This window comes from Epinephelus fuscoguttatus, linkage group LG22, assembly GCF_011397635.1.
Source record: "Epinephelus fuscoguttatus linkage group LG22, E.fuscoguttatus.final_Chr_v1".
Taxonomy (NCBI): Eukaryota; Metazoa; Chordata; class Actinopteri; order Perciformes; family Serranidae; genus Epinephelus; species Epinephelus fuscoguttatus.
In genome coordinates this window covers 17,034,602-17,052,931 of record NC_064773.1, presented here as the reverse complement: position 1 = coordinate 17,052,931, position 18,330 = coordinate 17,034,602, and the positions used below count along the sequence as shown (strand labels likewise).

Genomic DNA, 18,330 nt, shown 5'->3' with positions numbered 1-18,330 from the left:
AACACTTGCAGTAGCATGCCTGGAGCAGATGACCTTAAGGAAATCTGTCACGAGCTGACGTCAGCTTGTCTTGAAAGTAGCAAAATAGTTTTAAACGGAGTATTCCAAACAGTCTGAAGCCTGAGGGTTGTGCTCACAGAGATTACTTTTACATAGGTTGACCACATTATTTGAAACTTTGGCTGGCTATGTTTCGCATGACATCAAACACTGTAACATTTCTCAATGGACGTGAGTGCTTGTACTCAGTTTGGACGTCAGTATTCATTTAAGGGTATAGAGTAATTGCTGCCTGACCTCCCACATGTAAACATGCCTCTTTTCTATTATTTTTTATGATTTGAAGTGGGTAAAATCCAATTTCACTGTAGAGTTGTGTGCGGTGTTCTGCTTCTCTCAGCACCTCCTTGCCCAGCTGTTGTTCTCGCTCTGTTTATCATGAGACAGGAGTCTACAAGCTCTACACGGCTAGTGCTAGCTAATGGTTAATAATGGATTTAACGACAGAGTGTTGTTGTGAGTTTGCCTGGACCGATTAATAGCTTGGATGTTAGCTGCTGCTGCTGTGTAAGCCTGCGGTAAGATGTTGCATGATGAAGTGACGAGGAGAAAAGCAGCTCCAAAGACAGTCCTTCAGTACCGCTTTTAACCTATGTAACAGCAGCAACAGAAAGTTTGCAGATTTTTTTAAAAAAAAATTTTTATGTTAACTTTCAAGTTATGGTTTAATAGGCTAATTGAAGCTTGGTTGTTCAATAAATCAGTTTTAAATTTCACTAGTTTTCTATTGTTGGACAATTTACATTCCAATTATTATGTTAGATTTTTATAATTAACTTTATTTTTTGTGAGTCCTCTACTTAAATGCTCATCCCTAGCAACATTATGTGACAGAAAACAAGGAAAAGCATGAGTTCCCCTCTAACTGTTTGTCATTGTCAGTATAAAGCCACAAAAAGTAAACTAAATAGCACAAAATAACTATCTCCAATACCCATATCTCTCAGGGACAATCATAAGGAAGCCCATAGCATATGTATCTCGCCACATTTCCTACAGAAACAACAGATTTTCAGATTTTCAGCCACAACTGGGTCAGATTACAACGCACACACATGTACCCAGACACATGGCCCTGGTTACTGCAATATGTAGAGTGGTGATTGATGGGAAACCAAAAACCTCCGAAATGGGAGGAAAGGAGGGAGGGTTGGAGGGTGACGGAGAGAAAAAGAGGGAGTGGGGCAGTTGGTGAGGGAAGGACAAAAAAGATGAAGCAAATATGTGGGGAATATAGGAGGAGGGTTGAAGGAGTAAACTCAAATCTTGGTGTTTCCTTCGTTTTGCTGAAATGTCTATTTAAAAGATGAGATCAGTCTCTATCACTCTTACTCCCCCTCTAACTTTTACTGGAACTTATTCATCCTCTTTTCAATCATTCTTATTCATAACAGATGCTCTCCTTCTCCCTCTTTCTCTCTCATATGCTGGCTAACCATAACAAGCTGTGGTAAAGGTCTTGGAGAGGCTGACATGAAAATCGTAACAAACTGTGGTTTCCGTGATGATTTATTTGACAGTTTGTGTAATCCAACATATGTGTGTCTTTTCGGTGCACATGTTTATGAGTTGTGTGTTTGTAGGTGTGTGTGTGAGCCGTAGGGGGTTTGTGGTTCTGTTTTCTATAGAAGCCTCATTGTCCATTGGTAGTAATCCGCCACTGGAAAGCGGAAAGGGGTTGTTTACGACAAGGTTGTCCGTACTAATGTCATTGTAGTCTTTTAGCTCAGCGAAAGTGCCGGCTCGACAGTGCTGTGTGCGCTCCTGGAGGAAGAATGAGAACGAACGTAAAAGTTTTGTGCAGTTACACTTCTGCACATAAAACAACTGCACAATGGATTACTCGCTTGTAAACAACCTTCGCAGTACGATGTCTTTGATCACAACGCCAACCTTCTTCTTCTGCTTCTTTTCTGGGTCCCATCACATTGCAATGGTTTCCTGCCAGTTGGCGACACCCACATAAAGGAGCATTATCACCATCATGAGCTGGAGTGTATAACGTCTCAGGGTCAAACAAACAATCAAGGGGAAGTTTAATAGTTTCACAATCGAAATGAATAGCAAAAACACGGAGGTCTTTGCTGCATATAGAAACAAATCAGCTCTTTCACTCGACCGAGGAGGTGTAATGTAATCAAGATTTACAGGTCCTGATTTTTTCACTCGAGTTACAGACGGGCATTCTTTGAAAATTTGGGTCAGGACTCAAAGGTTGATCAGAGGAACATCGAAGTGGGTCAGCAACACATTCTGGAGAAACTGGGATGAAAAGTTTATAGTTCAGTTAGGTTTCCAAAAAAGGGTTGCATGTTTGTTGCACAAAAAAAGTATGCTGCCAGTTGTTTGCTATGTGTTGGAACAATAAGCTTAACTTAAAACTATTAGGTCATGTATGGTGAAAGGAGAAAATGGTTTCTGCACAGCAATATTTCTTAAAGCATCTGCAGCTAGTCTTATAATCACTCTCCCACTCATACTCCTAATTGTATTCTTCATGTTCAAAGTTTATTTTAGGGTGCAGCTGCAGACATTGGACAGAATCTGTGTCCTTTTCATCATCTGTTTTTGAACCACATCATCTCTTTCAGCAATTAAAGCTTTTCATAAACTCTAAAAAACGATTTACTTTTCTCTTCTTTTTTTTATCCCATGGGTATGGTGCACATTTGAACATGATACAATCACTTGAATAATAAATATAACAGACCCTTCAGATTCACTCAAGTTAATGGTAATCAGTGTTGGAAAATCATCATGGACAATTACCTATCATTACTGCTGGCACTGCATTATCATAATCAGGCATCCAAACAGTAGGGTTGAAGGTTTTTATGTGATTTGAAATGATTACTGAAATGATTATGTTCTATATTTCTCTAAATTAAGTTTGAAGTCTGAGTAAAGCAAAAATAGTGTAATGAGTTAGTCACATCAAAGAAAACATGTTGTTAAGAACCCAGCTAAATTTGATTGATAAAAAAGTTGCCAAGTGTATAAAATTATGTTTCAAAGTCACGAAAAAATAGGCAGTAACCACAGTTGGCAACAATTTTTCTGTCAGAACATCAACGAACACCACTGACTACTCTTTGAAAACAAACGTTTAAGGTGGTTTTAGGACAGGTTCACACATGGCCATAGGCAGCACTGTTAAGCCAGGCAGGGGCAAACCAAATCTCAGAAAATGAGCAATTGTCACTATTTTGGTCTTAGCCACTCTATTGCATCATAAACAACCCAGAAATGGGGCTCAAAGTGCAAAATACCGGACTTCTCCTTTAAGTGTCATAGCCACGCCCACTCGCAGGATAGCTGCAGGCTGTTTTAATTGTAGCACCACAATGGATGCTCAATCTAGCAGCTTTATTGGACTTGTACAACCATACATGTTTGAGCCACCAGAGCCAGAATCAGATTCAGAGTCAGAAAGTCAACCAAGTTCTTCTGAGTCTGTTTTTTTCTAATAACAACAAAACTTAATGGCTCTAGTTCGTATATTGTGTTGGTGTGTGGCTTATGCTAATGCATGCTTCGTTGTGTCATTCGGTAGGCTTTTAGCCCCACCCAAAACAAATCTTAGACACAGAAATGGTGAAAAGAGTTTAATGGTCTAACTCCACAGTTAAGTACTATATAATTCCCAGTCTGTGTTTAGATTTAAATCTCAGATTTTACTGTATTCAGATGTTAATGGTAAAAATGGAGCTGCAGGTTTTTAAAACATTAAAAAAGTTTCTTTTCTGATGTCATTATTTTATGTTTATCTGACTATGTTAGGGCTTGGTATAATTTAAAACAGTGGTTCCCAACGGCTCCAGCCACGAGTTCCAGATTTCTCCTTAGTCATTAGTTCAAGGTCCACACAGTTTAATATATTCAGTGTCACACTTGTGTTGGCCATCTCCTCAAACTGGTTAGCTGTCTATGTATATAGCACGTCAAAATAAAATCTCTGTGCCAGAAATTCACCGTACTTCCAAATTTTTTTTACAAACTTGATACATTCACATGGCCATGATGTCAAGCTAGTTTGCTGTCTCTCTTAAGTAGCTGTCGAATAGTCACTCATTCTACAGGAGAAAATAGCACTTCAAAATAAAAGCTCTGTGCTGGAAATGTACTGTACCTAAAAATAAAGTGTCTTTTTTTCCTTTGCCAACTTGACACGTTTGGGAACCACTTGCAAACCACTGGTTTAAAAATTATGATTCCAGTACCAGTGCCAGTACCCTTAAAGTGATACGGATTCCAATTGAGTCCGTCTTTTGATATCTTTTCTTCCCTACTTAATTCAATACCCATCATATGAATGGAAGCTTTCAGTTGAATTTCCACCACCATCCCACCACTCCATCCAGTAGCTGCTTGTTGTAGCTGCTGCGGTAGTGGGGCGATCAACGTCACATAAAATCGAAGAACACTTGCAGTGATTGGCTGCGAGCAAACACCATACAAATAGTCTTTTTTTTTTTTACCAGATTCAGCAATGGAATTTTTCAGGGCTGCCACCTGAAAGTTTTGTAGCAGTTTCGTTACTCCTTTGTATTGTTGTATTCAGCTGATACCTTAAAGGTATCAAATGCCAATACCTATCCCTGGACTATGTGGTATAGTTTTTAGAAGAAGTACATTTTTTTTTCTCAAGAGAGCACTATCTTCAGTGTGTAAAATACACAGTGCCACCCACACAGAGTCATTTGATCTGAGGTTATCATCCACTTCTATGTCTAAGTGGTGATATTGGGAGGTCTGACCATCTTTACACCTTTCCCTAACATACAGCGAGCAAGTAAAGAGATAAAGCAGATAAAGCACAAAAAAAGTCCAAATATACTAGACCGAACAACAATAGTTAGGGAGCTTATGACGCCCTGATCAAGCCTAAGGAAAAGCTTGCTGTTACTCTGAAAATAAGTTGGAGGTATGCAAAGTAATACAAGCTATTTGTTGCTTGGTTAGGACATCTACACTGGGATACATTGGAAAAATCTGATCACTCACCGGATCATTCGCATCGTGTCCAGTTAGGAAGAGGTGTTATGACGTTAGATTATAACTGTCCATCCAATCTATCGCATGTAGCCATTTTGCCATGTTATTTTGGTAGTTTTTAGTGCTGGAGAATGTTTAATTTTAACACTCAGGCGATCTTCTGCACTGAATATTCTACCTGTTGTATCCTGCCCTACTGCTCTAGTTTGAGATTGAGTTCTGCATATCTGATTAAGTCTCTTCTTGAACTATTTGCCCAAAGTTTTTCCACTCCCACTTTGTTCCAAAGAATATTTTGCCATACAGCTGAACTGTAAACTATTGGCAGGAAACATGATTAGGAGAAACTGCTGCAGGTGAAAAAGTTGATCCAGTTATGTTACTGTAATGACGTCATTTTAAGGTCGGACTATATATCAGTTCTGTGGAAGTAGGGGGTTTGCAAAAGGCATCTTTGTTTCAGTCAATATGATATTCTCCAGCATCCGAATGCACAGTCACGCGAGTCCTGGGAACCTGCAGGTACTTTTCCTGAGAAACAGGAACACATTTTAGTGGTAACTACTGAGATCTCACATCCTGATATCCAACACTTGACTGGTAGGGTTGTAAACTCTAACAGACCCTTCAGCATTTGACATGCCTCGTTCTATTCTAAAACCTACTTGGCTGGTAAAACAGTAAAAGTTTCAAATGACTGTGAATTTATGAGGCTGTCAGAACACTTTCTTCTTCTTCTTTTTTCTCTTATGGATTGGTCTCTCTTATGCAAACACAAATTACTGTTATATAATGAGAGGCCTGAGAAACAGACACAGACAATCATGCAATTATTTATGCTATGTTTTGGCTTCCACCATCCCCAGGAGAGGTAAGGACAACATCCTGTGACTCTCAGCACCCAGAGACTACAAACACCATACCTAATGGTGTTTGTTGTATTACAGTGGATGACCAGTTTACCACGTCGGTGTGTTTATTGTCTGAATTTTCTGGCACTTGTGGTGTTGTTTTGTGTCGCAACCTCCGTCCATCTGGTGCTGCCAGTGTGGCTCTGGGCATATTTTGGTCCCCAGGTTTAGCAGCAGAGTGAGCACTCCTTGCTTTCATGGTGTTCTTTGATAGAGGTAGCTGGGGATCCAGAACCAGGGTGTCAGCTGGTATACATGGGGCACAGAAGTGCGGCTTCTGTGTGGTCACGCTGCCATTAGTTCCCATGTATTTTGGTTGTTAGAAGTGGTGAAGCTCACATTAATAATCGCTGAGTGTTAAAGCACAGTGGGAAGTCCAGACTAGACGATTTGATCAGAGGGTATCAGCTTTCAGCTTCCCCGCAGGAAGCTGCATAATGCTTTAACACCGCCGATTCTGTTTCTGGCTGCCTAGTCGTGCGTGTGGGTGTACGTACGCCTGTGTACGTTGGTGTGCGTCCTCAGTTGACTGTCACAGAACGGCAGTCTCTGGCTTTTGTTTGATGTCTAGTGTTAGGCGACTGTGGCTCAGGAGGTAGAGCAGGTCGTCCACCAATCGGAGGGCCGGCGGTTCTATCCTTGGCTCCTTCAGTTCACACGTCAAGTGTCCTTGTATAGGTGGCTTCTTTCAAGTCGTCAGATAGGCAGAGGGGAAGATAGCAAGGAAGCAAAGCCGGGCTACTGCTCCCAATGGCTGTTCCATCAGCGTATGAATGTGTGTGTGAATGGGTGAATGTGACTCGTAGTGTAAAAAGCGCTTCGGAAGATTAGAAAGGCGCTATACAAGACCAGTCCTGTGTGTGTCAGATAAGACGCTGCAGATTTGAGTGTGTATGCCTGTCTTGCCTAGGTGTGCGTATGAGGGAGAAAGAGGGAGGCTCGGATGGAGAGTGAGAGGATATTTTTGAGCCCGACACAAACTCAAGTCTCATGATGTTTTGAAGCTCGGAGCAGAAAAGAAGGGATGGAGTGAAAGAAAACAACCTCTCAACAGGAAGACTCACGCGCCATGGATCACATTAATTCCTTAAATACCCATGTGCTAACAACAGTTTTTGTTTTTCTAATATAGAGATGCTTTTACTGTCTCTTACAGTGCCTCTACTGTATATGTGAGAGCTGTGTACCCATTTATACACTAGAATGAAGAAGGAAACATTAATAATGGATAAGGAAGCCCCCTTAGACTTGCTGTCTGCTTTCTCTGCTCACATCTGTGGACACACACACACACACACACACACACACACACACACACACACCATGCACACTCCGAAGAGTACAGAGAGAGAGGGAGCAGTAATGTTCTAGTGCCCTGAGGGAGGTGTCTAACAGTGATATGGGTGGTCAGGGTCTCCTCTAAGTGCTGCTGGGAAATGGAATGTTGGCTTCCAGTCAGTCAGGTGACCTACAGCTACAGTCATGTGACCAACTGCGGGGTCATGTGATCAAAATATAAAAAAACAGTGAGACAATGGCAGTAAGGGTTGGTAAGCACATACATGGATGTTTCTGTGTGTCGGTTGCTAATGGGCCATCATCAGTGGAGTGCAGTCGCTGCAGGATGAAGGGATAAGCTGTTACGGGGCCCTCTCGCACACACACACACACACACATACGCACACACGCACAGATTTTACACACATTAATGCACTTAAAAACACACTGAAGCTTTCAGACTCTCTCTCCCTCTCATTCTGTGTAAGTCATATGATATAGATGAGGCCCCAGGTTATACAATGTGACAATATGAGATCATCACCTTAGAGATTTCCCTAATCTCCGGAGCAGCTCACAAGGTTTCCTAATAGCTTTATAACATTTCAAAAGACTTACACACACCATGACCAGGCAGAATCTTCACTGCTGATTTGTTGACTGGTTGCTGGGGTCGGTGTTGGTTATCAAAAGCCCTTATTTCCAGAGAGATTGCGCGATAGAGCTGCTACAAAGTCCCTTTATCACGCTGCCTTTGCTTGTTTGACAGAACTAAACATCATGCAGCACCATCATGCTGCCTCAGTGTGTGGTTTTTGACAGCATGCTGGTGTTATGGAAACAAAAGAGGCATGATGGGTGTGACATGTAACACAACACCATCGTACTTTAGTGTGACATACAGTATAATATACACATCAGCAGCACTTTCTTATCATTGATAATGGCATAACCTGACAGTAATTTATCATCCCTGTTACTTGGCAGCTTATCTCGTCCTCATTCTTTTCAGCTGCTGTTGTTCTTTTTGAGTTAGCTGCTAACTGCTTCCAGCTGATTTTTAAATCTCCCTGCACACATAACACGTCTCTAAATCACATCAATCCCATTGATGGTCCCATCCTGCCAGCTGTCCTTTGAACACAGACATTGGTTTGACACTGTTACTACCTCCGCTGCTGGCTTAAAGGTGAGACAACTCTGCCCCCCCCCCCAAATTCCACGATCGTACCTATTTTGAAAGCAGTGGTTCCCAACTGGTCCAGCCTCGGGGTCCAGATTTCTCCTTAGTCATTACTTCAAGGTCCACACAGTTAAATATATTTAGTATCATACTTGGTTTACTGTCTCTATCAAGTAGCTTTCTGTTATTCACCCACTCTACAACAGGAAACGGCATGTCAAAATAAAAGCTCTGTGCCAGAAATGAACAGAAGTGGCTAAACTAGGAATACATCCAGATAGGAATGAAACAGTTACCAGTTTCAAATTAAATCACAGTATATTCCCTACGGTTAGTACCAGTTTCAAATTTTAATTACCTGTAAAAGTTTTTGATTAAAATGCTTTGAAATATGGTAAATACTGTGCAGCATTAACTAAAGTTAGCAACAGTCTCCCAGACACACGGCCACATGGTTCCGTGTTTCATGTTAATGTACATTTGATATAGTAGTTTTATTGGCGGTTTTCAATTAAGGCTGGGCGATATGGAGAAAATGCAGTGTAATGATATAGACATTTCATACATCAGATGTAAGGCGGACCTGCCGATGTCCATTCAACTCATTCATATGAGTCAGCTGTCACTGTTTGTCTCTGTTAGTACAGACTCCACTCTGCAGTGTAGTTTATACACTTTAGTCATACACCAGATAATTACACAGTAACACTGAGCCATATAATTTCCCTCTCTCTTACCGTTACCTATAAATTTAATTCTGATTAAAAGTCATTTTACTTTCACATCCTTGTATTTATCATATTCGTCTGTAGTGTAGGGTTACATGGGGGCAAGGGCGTTGAAGGTAGGCCATTTGACAGTACCCTAGAAAATCTTTCTCTTATTCCCAGCCTAATGTTGGCAGGTATGAAGAGTCAGAACTGCTCTTTGTTTTTGTTGTGTTAGCAATAGTGATATCAGTTTTATTTGGTTCAGTCAGGCTATGGAATATTAAATCATGCATATTTTCTCACTGCATCTCAGCCTTTCTTACCCACAAGTGTACATAAACAACAGGTTATACACTTGTTTTTAAAATACAAAAAATGTGAAATTATCGATTATCGTATCGGTTATCGGCCATGAGAAGCAGGTAATTATCGGTTATCGGTATCGGTTGAAAAAATCCATACCAGTGCATCCACAGTAATGTAATAGAGCAGCTAGAACAGACTAGTAAGTTCATAAAATTACATCACTTCACTGTAATGCAGTGTTTAAAACCAGGAAAAGACAACAAATCAACAATATTTAGTCTCACAACAGTATATCGATATCACAGTAATATATCGCCCAGCCCTCATTTTTCAGCAAATTTGATTAATACTGTGGTAATTCTGATAACCATAATAATTTGGATCATTGTATTGAAATTGGTCTACTGTTTTATTTCTACTAGATATCCCCCTCTAATAGCACCACCATGTCCCAGAATGTTAGTATTTCTGTGGCATTGTAGCTTTAAACAACATGAATGATTGATGTTGAGCTTGTGCTCTGTCTCGGCTGGTTGGCACTAATACACTGGATGCCTTTTTAAATGCCATATTCAAATGAAGTACTCAAATAAAACAATACGATGCTGTAAAAAAAAAAAGCAAAACATTTTATCTGTGTATCAAAAAGATGTCATAATATTGTAGATTTATTGAATGAAAACGACAAAACAGTTGAATTGGAGGCAAGGTGCCCCTCATTGGACCTCTTTTTAAAACTGGTTGCCATGGTGATAGTCCTGATAATGTTGCCACGAGTAGGTGTCTAACCTCCAACGTCTGATCTTGCGTCACCTTTAAAAATACTGTTGCCTCTTAAAATGCAATATAAGACACTCTGGTCGTGGTCTCTGTGTTTCGGTTATTCTGTCATCTACACTTTGTTTGTTTCCATCCTGCAGCGCTTTCTTTCTTTGTCTGCAGAGCAGTCTCCGTAATTTCATCCTCTAAAAGGGTGGCAGACATTATTTAATGCTCTAGATGTGTGTTATTATTTCCTTTCAAAGCACAACTGTCTGCTCCAGGTTAATTAGAGCATCTCTTTCATATTTGTTTTACTCTCTTTTGTTGTCATATCTGCTGCAACCTTCTTGTAACTGCAGGTTACAAGAGGGCATGAATAACTTGATGAGTTAGAGCCACAGAGGAAGTCGTCACCATATTTGGGCTGAAATCCTTTGAGAATCGAGGTTTTGTCACCATATTTTATCGTTGTCAGGCAGCTCTCATTTTGTTTATTTTGGGGCAGTGATGTGCCGAATGTGTCAGCCACGGTTCGACACAGAGCTGCTGAAGAAACTGGAAGCATCAACGTGCAAACATATGCAGACGCAGCAAATAAGCACATAGACACAGACTAACACACACAAAATAATGTGTACAACAAAATAAAATGCTGGCGTGTAAACAAATAAACAGGCTCGACACAGTTGAACGCATGACAGCTTTTACACACATGTTCGTGTATAAATACACACACATGCACTCGCACTTGTTTACAAGGTCTGACCCACCCACACTGCCCTTTGCGTCAGTGTTTATTGAGGTATCAGTGGTAGAGCTGGAATGCCCATTAAACTGTGTGTGTGTGTGTGTGTGTGTGTGTGTGTGTGTGCATGCAGGACTTTTCTAGGAAGCTAGTTGTCCACAGGATGGAAGAATGTAGCCGGCTTGTTTTGGTCACCCTGGGTGGCGATGACCACTACTAATAAACCCAAAGAGTTTAAGCTTGGAGTGAGTGTTACAGACCACAAGTCACATCCGAACAACAAAATATGAAGGACAGTGGATCTAGCTGAGGAGTAGATGTGCGTTCTAGAAGAGAATTTGGACTGTTTATTGGTGGGAAGCCAAAGGGGGATCATCATGTCCTTACTCACACAGAGAGCGGTGGGATCAGAGGGGGCGAGCATGTTACACCCTCCTGGTGAAAAGAAGCAGCTGGTGACACCGTAGCAAAAAATCACCGCCCCATTCTCTCATTCCTTATGTAACAGACTTTCTGTTGGAGCTGAGGCAATTAGCGGCGCCCCGGTAGCTCACCTGGTAGAGCATGTGCACCATTTACTAATGGCTGAGTTTTTAGCAGCAGCATGTCTTCCCCAACCCCGGGGCGACTGTGACTCAGGAGGCAGAGCGGGGTGTCCGCTAATTGGAAGATCGGCTGTCCGGTGTCAAAGTTTCCTTGGGCAAGATACTGAAAATTTGTATGCGAGTGGATGTATAAGCTGAGGAGCAGGTAGCCTCAGCCGCCAGTGTGTCAATGGGTGAATGTGACATGAAGTGTGAAAGTGCGTTGAGTGGTCAGAGGACTAGAAAGGCGCTATACAAGAAGTCAGCCTTTAGCTATACTGTCAGGTAAAGGCAAGAAGAGCCAAATAAATATCTAAAAACAAGTAAGTAAAAAGTGAAACAATCAATCAGTAAGTAAAGCAAAAATACCAAGAAGTTCACTGGTTGCAGCCTCTCAAATGTGAATATTTTCTGTTTTTCTGAAGCCCTCTCTTAAATGGGACTATTACTATCTGTTCATCTTGTGATTTAGAAATTACCCCTTAGGTGTGTGTTTCATGTGGCGCATTCACACAGGATAAGCAAGGTTTGTATTTTACTGGAATTTACTGACATTATCCCCTGGGTATGACGCATATAGTCACTGCAACACAGAAACACTACACAGCACTTACAGTGGTGATATACAACTGTAACCTCATTTTTCTTTTGAATGTGGGTTAAACAAACAGATCCGATTCTGCCACATGTTGTGTAGACAGATGAGCATCCTGCACCCAAATGCTGTCAAACTTTCATTTATAATTGCCTATGCAGCTTCAGTAATTCTCAACCAGGGAAGAGGCAGAAACAAGGCGTGAAGAAAACAGGACCTAAATATGACCCCAAATCACACAGATGCTGATTCACACAAGATTAAGATTATCACATGACCTCTGTGTTTGGCAAATTAAAGTAGGTAATTTGCGGTGGAATTTTTACTTGACAAACTACACACATGGCAGATTCACAGAAGATTAAGATCCCAGACACCCTCCACAGTTATCACAAATTACCTGAGGTCACCAGGTGAAACTAGTGCCGAGCAAATACACCTTTTGGCTTCTTTGTGATTTTGTGAATTTAGGATTATTAGCATGAACACTTTTTTTCGTCGCATTATTGGTAGTATTCTTCTTTCTTTCCTTACCTTTATAATTGCAAAAATTTTTGATGAATTGAGTAGTTGTTTGGTCTATAAAGTATTTGAAAACTCTGAAAAATGTCAATCTGTGTGTCCCAAAGCTTAAAGATGTCTTTATATGTCTTGTTTTGTCCACAACTTAAAGATATTCAATTTACTGTCACAAAGGAGTAAATACACCAGAAAATACTCACATTTAATTAGCTGGAATCAGAATTTATTGTTATTTTTTGATCATTTGGCAATTAATTGAATAGTTGACAACTACCTGGTTAGTTGTTGGTGCTGTACTACATAGTTAAAAAGCAGTGATTTCAGACACGGCCTATTTGTACAGGAGAAGAAACGTGGCTGTCTGCATCCTCCCCGTGAGTCAACAGTGGAGTTACAAATCAGAATCGCAGTATTAAAAATAAAATGTAAAAAAACCTCCCTAGAAACTTACCTAATTTTACCTCCTGCGTAAAATCAGTTTATTTATAAACCGATTTGTCACAAAGCACCTCTCAGAAAAATGAAGCGTGTGATAAAAAGAAGACGCATCAACATACAGTCTCACTCTCACAGATGTCTAAGGCTTCTTCGAGTGAAGATGAAAGGAGAGTCTGCTGTTTTATCCTCATCCACGTCCTTCTCTAGTGCTGTGTCTGAATGTAGTATGGCACCATTTTGTGATCATACCTGGTGTCGTATTTTATCTGAGTTTGTATTCTTGCAGCAGGTTTTGATGGTGCATCAGTGTTAGATGTTGACAATGTTTGTTTTTTAAGCATTTATTATCCCTCCTCTGCTCTCTTCTCTGCCTCACTTGTTTATTTCCCTCTGTTGATTAGCTTCCCTTTCCACCCTCAAACCCTCTTCCCACTTAATGTAATTGTAATCACACTCACTATAATGGTGTTGTACTATTAATACAACCTGTTTTGTTTGGTTAAATGCTTCTTCTTCCTTCTAGATTTCAAATGAACAGTCTTTTTTTAGTTTTTATGTATGTGTGACTAAGCTTCCTCTTCTGCCTCATGTTGCAGGATCGTAAGCTGTCCAAGTCGGAGCGCCAGCGCTTCAAAGAGGAGGCCGGGATGTTGAAGGGTCTCCAGCATCCTAACATTGTCCGCTTCTATGACTCCTGGGAGGGCCCATGCAAAGGAAAGAAATGTATTGTTCTGGTCACGGAGCTCATGACATCTGGCACGCTAAAAACGTGAGTACACAAGAGATAGAAGGGATTTTCCAAGATGTTGATTTTGTTAGCTATTATTTTTATATTGGCTATAAAAGGCGTAGCTGCTTCCACGTGATTTGAACACAGATCGGATAAATGAACAGAATGCTGAAGGTGTGAACGGGTGTGTGTCAAGGTATTAACTTATTGGCGTGGAAAACAAACGCTCTTATTTTGGCTTTTATTTTGTGTTGATTTTGGCGACCCCTGTGGACAAAAGCAGTACTGTTTCCGTCGGCACCACTGCTGTGTGTTGTAAAGATCTTTATCTAGCTAGCATGTGCATTTGTTTAGGAGGCGAGTGAAAGAATTCAAATGCTACTTTTTTGAACACAGCTGTTTGCAGAATGCACAGCAATGGTCTAGCCTCTCACCTTAATACAAACTTTACTATTGATTGTCAGATGTCACAGAAAGCTTTGTGGTGCTTGCTTTGCGTGAAAAATGCTGCTAACATTAGCTACATTCAACTTGCGTTAATTAGGGCGTTAGCTATCTTTATTTTAGCCACCAACGTAACTTGATCTATCAATGTAAAACCACGTCTTGCTAAATATTTCATGAATAAAATAGACACACTGAAAACTATCAAGGAGGAAGCGGGCCAATTTAGGGGTTTTTTTCTAATCCTTTCAAACCCTGGAGTTCTCTCCATCTGATCAATGATGACCAAGGTTCACTTGTGGTTTCACATGTGCTTGATCACTGTCACTTTGAGCTTTTTTTTTTCTCTTTGCTGATTGTGCTTCAGTATCAGCCATTGCCATAAAATATAATCTCTGAAGAAAAGTCTCCTCCTGCTTAAAGGGATAGTGCACCCAAAAATGAAAATTCAGCCATTATCTACTCACCCATATGCAGAGGGAGGCTCAGGTGAAGTTTTAGAGTCCTCACATCCCTTGCGGAGATCCCAGGGGAGAGGGGGTAGCAACACAGCTCCACCTAATGCAGGCTGACGGCGCCACAGATTCATAATTGAAACCACAAAATATCTCCATGCTGCTCGTCCTTACTGATCCAAGTGTCCTGAAGCCCTGACATAAAAAGTTGTTTGGAAAAACGTCATTTGAACTCTTTTGAAATGAGGCTAAAAACAGTTCAAATGACGTTTTTCCAAACAACTTTTTATGTCGGGGCTTCAGGACACTTGGATCACTACGGACGAGCAGTATGGAGATATTTTGTGGTTTCAGTTACGTGTTTTTGGACATTTGAATCCGGGGGCGCCATAAGCCTCCATTAGGTTGAGTTGTCCTTTTAACTGGCTAATTTATCACTCTCAGTGAGGCTTTCGATCTGCTGTAAATCGTTCTGTCTGATTTGCAGGGAATCAGACCTGGGGACAGGTATTAAGACTAACCGCCCATCCGCCAATAATAGGCAATCCTCTCACTGATAGTCTTGTTTGCTTATGTAGGTCATATAAAGGCACAGGGCTGGGTGATAAAATGATCTCGACAGGGGATGTCGATTAAATTTATGGCGGTAATGATGATAAACTTTGGACATTTTCACTCGATATGGATCAAACTCACAGCCGGTCACACTTCAACGGTCTGCTGCTTCTCTTGCTTGGCTTTGCTCTGTGTCGCTGCCTGTTTGCAGGAGTGCAGGTCTATGATCCACACACAGCAGCATAACTTTAGAGCAGGGACCACAGTGGCAAGAGGGTTCCTGGTTCAAATCCCGGGATGGGGGAGTTTTCAGGTTCATTCTGTGTCAGTGTGGGTTTTCTACCTGTACTCCAGCTTCCTCCCACAGTCCAAAGGCATGCAGGTTATTGGTGACTCTGAGTTCAAGGTCCACACAGTTTAATACATTCATTGTCATACTTGTAGTTGGCCATGACGTCAAGCTAGAATATATTAGTGCAACAAAAGGGAGACAGACAGTATGATTTATCAAACACATGTTGAACAAGCAGAACACAAACTTGTAGAACTGTGACATCTTAGGGCCATTCTACCAGCAGTACCTTGCTACCTCGTCTTAATCCACACCTGGTTTGTTTTAAACAGTCACAGAACATGTTATGCTAAAGTGCTGAAATTTTACTTGCATTATCCTCCAAAGCTGGGGAAGTATTGACAAAAAAGCTAACACAACATCAGAACATGGAAGTGGTTTGGTTATCTTATAAGTGACAAGGCGCAGATTAAGACAATGAGGATGTAACTAAGGTTCTATAAACACTGAATGACCACCGGTTCCATCACCTGAAAAGGTACCATCACCATTATGTTAATATGTTATAAGGCTGGGGGTAGTGGTTGCTGGATACCCAGAGCTATACAGCCCAACGATAGACAGCAGGTTGTCAAACTGCCCCTGAGTCATCCTAAAATATGCCTGGAAACAGCCATCATGGAGGCGAAGCTCCTGGACGAACTGGTGGTATTCCCCATGATCCACCCTCTTTTTTAGGGTCTCATGTACCCACACAGATCTCTGTTTCCCTGTGACCAACAAACTATTTACTGACAGCCTCTCACCCTCAACCAGAGCGACAGCAGGTTTCCTCTGCCTCAACATTGTAGGAACTAGATACTGATTGCTGTGAAAAAAATGATGGCTTGATTACACACGAAGGGGCCTCAGGCTTCAGTCCTTATCAGGACTGTCTTCAAGCTGGCAGCATTATCCAAATATTTATCCATATAAATATCAATATCAAATGATATGGAAAAATTGTCTTGATAATTACTTTTTGCCATATCATTCAGCCCCATAGAGATACTAGTATTAAACTGAGATAGTTTTTATAACCAGTGAAAAACCTCTTATAGTTGCTTGAAGTTTTATCATGTGAAGCACATTTTACAGGGAATATGCGCACACATTCTTTACCACCTCTTCTCCCCGTTGCTTCTGAAAAGCACTGTCATTACAGATGATGACTCACCTCCAGTTTTTGTTGAAATGTAGAAATTACACACACACACACACACGCGCGCGCGCGCACATGCACGCGCAGGCAGACGGCCATGTCCTCCTCTTTTCTCTCGAACCAATGTGCAGTTTTTCTCTATTTTCAGCTTCAAACAGCCGTCTGTGGTGTCATAAGCACATCATGTCCCAGCAGGATTTTAGTGCAGAGTGCAGCTGTTAGGGGGTCAGCTAGTGTGTCTGACTCATTATATGTACAGTATGTGTCTGTGTGCGTGTTATTTACGGTGTGTACGTGATCGACGGAGTGCCTGTCTACGCACATATGTGACTTTCAAGAGTGAAATGATGGCACTCCTCAAATGCGATGTCGCGCAGGGGCGAACTGAACTGTATATCTGTGGTTTGCATGTCAATACCAGGGGCGCCTGTCGGTCTCACCCCATCCCCAAAATTCACTGTGGAGAATTGATGAATCTGTGGCCGTCATTGTCCACGCCGTGACCACATGCCACTCTCTCTGCCGCGCAGAATAGATGCGTGCGTGTGAATGCGAGTGCGATTGTTGAGCTCCTGACACAATAAAAAGCCAAATGTGCAGCGTGCGGTGCACGGTGTGCCCCACACAGTGCATCGTGGGACATCGACCCACCTGCCAGCTGCTGCTTCTGCTGCAGATTCCTCTCATTCCTGACGGAGAGACAGACAGAGGGAGGGACAGAATGAGGCGAGTGGGGGGGGCAGACAGACAGAGAGGTTGAAAGATGACATGACTGATAGTTATATACAATGAGGTTTTTTTTTGCAGAGTCACAGAAAGAGGAAGAGAGAAAGTCAAATAGTCGGAGAGGCTGACAGTGAGACAGTCAGCTACAGAGGCAAATAGTGATAGACGCACAAATAGTCAAATGGACAGACAAATTAATAACTAGAGATCCAGATTAAAGACTGCTCGACAAAGTGACTGACAAACCAATGAACCACCTGTGACCACAGAGTCAGAGTATTAATCCAGCAGCACAGCACTACCAAGGACAGTAGCACCCTCCACTGGAAGACTGAAAAACCTTCATAGATTTGTCAGCAAATGCAGACGCTCTCCATCCTGCATGTTTCACACATAACAGTAAAATGTTCAACAAAAAATATTTCTGTTTTCTGCCATTTTCCACTGCCTACTGTATTAAAAAAGGGGAAGAAGGGAATATAAATTACTACAAGAAAGGGTTTTAGGAATTTTGCATGAGTAAGTTAAATATTTAGATAAGTCCTTGGGCAAAATGAGAATGTAAAAACAAATGTTAAGCATGCCTGAACAACAAGCATGATAATGGGTGAATACTCTTTTGTTCCTTCATTATTAGAACAAAACGTGTATCTACTGTATAGTAAGTGTACTGCACAGAAGTCTAAGAACAAATTTATGTGGCACCAGGAACAATTTTATTATACTGCACATACATACAAAGCACACATAATATTATGGCTGCAACTGACAGTTATTTTCATTATTGATTAAAGCTACAGTTGGTAACTTTTATGAAAATAACTTTTTGTAATATTTG

At 41.2% G+C, this 18,330-nt stretch overlaps 1 protein-coding gene across 1 annotated transcript in view; it reads left to right on the top strand.

Annotated features, from left to right (window-relative positions):
• The window catches only part of wnk1b (WNK lysine deficient protein kinase 1b), a 147,419-nt gene that overhangs the window by 54,404 nt on the left and 74,685 nt on the right, over window positions 1-18,330 (top strand). The window contains exon 3 of the mRNA XM_049566672.1: window positions 13,686-13,858. Coding sequence (XP_049422629.1) covers window positions 13,686-13,858 — 173 coding nt within the window. The remainder of the gene's footprint in view (window positions 1-13,685; window positions 13,859-18,330) is intronic.